Source organism: Puccinia triticina, chromosome 10A (assembly GCF_026914185.1).
Source record: "Puccinia triticina chromosome 10A, complete sequence".
In the NCBI taxonomy this organism is placed as follows: domain Eukaryota; kingdom Fungi; phylum Basidiomycota; class Pucciniomycetes; order Pucciniales; family Pucciniaceae; genus Puccinia; species Puccinia triticina.
Window position 1 is genome coordinate 2,618,570 of NC_070567.1, and position 3,306 is coordinate 2,621,875.

General features: G+C 46.3%; 1 protein-coding gene across 1 annotated transcript; it reads right to left on the reverse strand.

Annotated features, from left to right (window-relative positions):
* Positions 1–984: 984 nt before the first annotated feature.
* PtA15_10A255 (uncharacterized protein) lies at positions 985–1,264 on the reverse strand (the record flags this gene model as incomplete). The annotated part of the gene is made up of 2 exons (XM_053160413.1): positions 985–1,019; positions 1,093–1,264. The coding sequence occupies 2 exons, from the start codon at positions 1,262–1,264 to the stop codon at positions 985–987; spliced, it is 207 nt and encodes a 68-aa protein (XP_053024390.1).
* Positions 1,265–3,306: the final 2,042 nt, after the last annotated feature.

Consider the following 3,306-nt stretch of genomic DNA (forward strand, 5'->3'; position numbering starts at 1 on the left):
GAAACCAAAGGGTACAAGGGGTAACCAAGATGGGATCTCCATGGTTATTACATGTGTGGCTAATTCCAAGATGGGGCTGTTATGCTGGATTGGGAAGGGAGGAATAGGTGATGAATATCCAGGGTCTTTCCTAATAGTCTTGCTCTGTCTGATGGGTGACTTTCTCCCACTTGTGCCTAGCTGGGTGCTTGTGGATTATTGAGCTGGTGTAGGTGGGGAAAAAGGGTGAAGAGAGAATGAGGGGCCTGTTGATGGGTATGAGTTGTCCTGGCCTTGATCCTTGAGGGAGGTGGGTGCTTGAGTATTCCAGAGAGGGTTATATTGAGGGCAAAAAACTTTGATTTTGGTGCCATATTCAGGATTGGCTTACCACACCGGGAGGGGCCGGTTCTTGTAGGTCAGAAGCAGGCTGAGATTGGTGTTTGTTGGTGTCATTGTCAACCGCAGAGGATTTGTTGGAAGGTGTGATCTGGCCAGTTGAGCTTGTTCCTGCCGCAAAGGATGCAGCAGAGCCGGGTGCCAAAGCTGGTTGCGCTTCCAGATCAGAGGCTTCAAGCCATTAGGGTTGTTGTCCTTTTGGGAAGCTGGAGTGAATACCAGCAAAACCACATTCTTGCCAATCTCCTTTTCAGCAAGTGAAACGTAGTAATCCTGCTTGGCAATAGTTTTTGAGGACAGAGCCGCCCGAATCCGTTCAAGTTGTGTTATAATAGTGCAAGTCCTCCTTTCAATCCAACACAAGTCCTCGAGTTCTTTTGGTGTTGGAGCAGGGGATACTCTTGAAGCTTTTCTGGACAGCCAAGAAACAACTTCACAAACCCTTGGATACCCCAAGAGTACTTATCGCAATGTTCCGCCAGACCACCTTTCTGAGCAATTCTTGCTGCACGCTGCCAAACTTGCCGCTTGCTCTGCGCCTCTTGCGCAACATTCCTTGCTTTCCTTGCCTCCTCCACCACAAATTTGGGATCCAAACCAATTTCATCAGAGTTTTCTGCAGATTGGTCGTTGGTTTGTGCCTGCTCCTCATCTGTGTTGCCTAACGTGTCAGAAAAAATCATACGGGATGAATTTCAGTATGAATCCACTTACCGTCACCATCAGTCTGCATGCGGTCACCAGCGGCTTGGAATTGCGGAACCAATTGATCAAATAGGCGCGCAATCCATTCTGCATCTTTGTCAGAATTGAACGCCCCGCCGTTGGGGCCAAAAGCAGCCGGAGGGCTTGGACCCGGAGCGTCTGCACTAGGATTTGTCAACATAGGAGACGTTGCTCAAGAAAACAGATAATGAATGGTGTGTTGAAGCCTCACAAGACTCAGGGGGAACTCCAAGACAGTCAGAGAGGACAAGAGGACCAAGAGGAGGAGAAACTGCAACACAACGTGGGAATTGTTGAAATGTTCTGCAAAAAACAAAAGCTCCACCTCAGGTTAAACTTGGGGTGGTACATGGCTGGACCAAGAGAGCCGTTTGTCACAGCCTCATCCCCCTTCTCTGCCCAAATCTTCCACTCCTGTGCAAAATCCCCTTTGACAATACAAGTCATTTGTTTTCCGCAAGGCTTTCCCAGCCCTAACTCATATCAAACCAAATCAAGCCCAACATCTCTCTCAGCAATCCAACCAAACAGATCATCACCCCTTTGAGCATGAAACCACTTACTGCAGACCCCAATCCTACTGCACTGATTGTTTCAGTTGCAAATCCAAATGTCCCCGCAATGTTCTTTATCATTGCCGCATGACCTATTATCCCTTCACTTTCAATCACAGCAAATGGTTCATGCTTACCCTGAACAAGCCAACAGTTGAGATCAGGATAATTTCTGTATGGATCTTCATTGACCGGTACTCCTTGAAATGGTTTGACCACTATCCAAATTCTGCCTGGGGTGTCATCTGAAAGAAAAATCCGCTCTATCTCTCCAAATCGCTGACAATTTCCAAGGTAGAACTCAACCAAAGAATTCCCATAGTGATGCTGACTTGAGGAAAATGTCTTCCTATTTAGGGAGATACTTGTTACTACATTCACTTGAGGATTGATCTCATGGCTTGCAGGAGCAACACACAACTTCCCTTGTGGCCCCGCTTTACAAGCCACAGCACATTTCCACTTCAAAAACAAAGGCTGATCTAAGCTTGTTTTTTGTCGCTTCACTGTCAGATTGATCCTCTGCCAAATGTTTATCAAGGGCTGCACCATTCAGTAGGCTTTTGAGTGTCAAGTGCATATGCCATTTGTGAGTCAAAGTCTTTGGTATCTTGTCTATCACATTGGGTGGAAGAGTGAGTAAGTACGTGTCATGAAGGTACCACATAGGGAAAAACTAGAGCTCACCCGGATGATGATTTGTAGGAAACTTCTGTAACATCCCATTCACCCGCTCTTGAGCCCATGCGGCGGTTGACCGCGGTGGACCAAACCTCCCGATGACCTTGGTGTAATGCTGAGTAAGATGTAAATTTGGCTTACTCAGTTCTGCTGGCCAACCTTCCTTAAGACATTTCTGGTAGAGCAATATCAAATCATCAAGTTTGGAGAGGTCCTTGGTTTTGATCTTGGGTAGCGTCAGGAATTGTGTAATCTGACTTAAAGTGGTGGTTGACTCTGGAAGCTTGAAAATTTGATTTTTGCTTTCCGCTGTCCCTGCCTCCTCAGAAGCTTTGACCCACAATGGAATTAGAGCTATTAGGGGGTATCAAATATGACCAAATCCACTATTATGTAATTGACAGGTTTGAAAAAATCCACCATTTTTAAATCATGTTTTTCATTCACATACCCCCTTTGGAGATCCATTGGCAATGAATTTTGTTTTTGGCCAATTGACTGATTTCTAATTGTGGATTTCTTATATTTGATACCCCCTATTGTATAATAAACTTTGCATAAAATCAGCCATTCTGCTGCCTTCAGGGAACCGTGGCTGGCTGAGCCCAAGTTGCGTGGAACTCAATCAACCCAAGAGGGAACTATGGTGTGAAGAATTGTCCAGGAGACAACATCAAGTTCTTCGGGCAAAATGCGGGCTTGATCCTTGTCTTGCCTGTGGGGGAGAAGTTTCTTTGTGCGGCAGCCACCAGTGATCATACAGTCACTGCCACTAGGCTCCTCAGACTCAGCAGTTTCCTCTTCTTTACTGTTGGCATACAGTGCTCTCTTGCGGCGCCCTAGGGCGTAGGAGTGCGTGAACAATAGTTGCAAATTGGACTGAGAGCTTGATCTGGATGGATTCTGATTGGCCGCCAGGATGGGAGGATTAACATTGCTCCGGCTTTGTTTGACACTCATCTCTGGT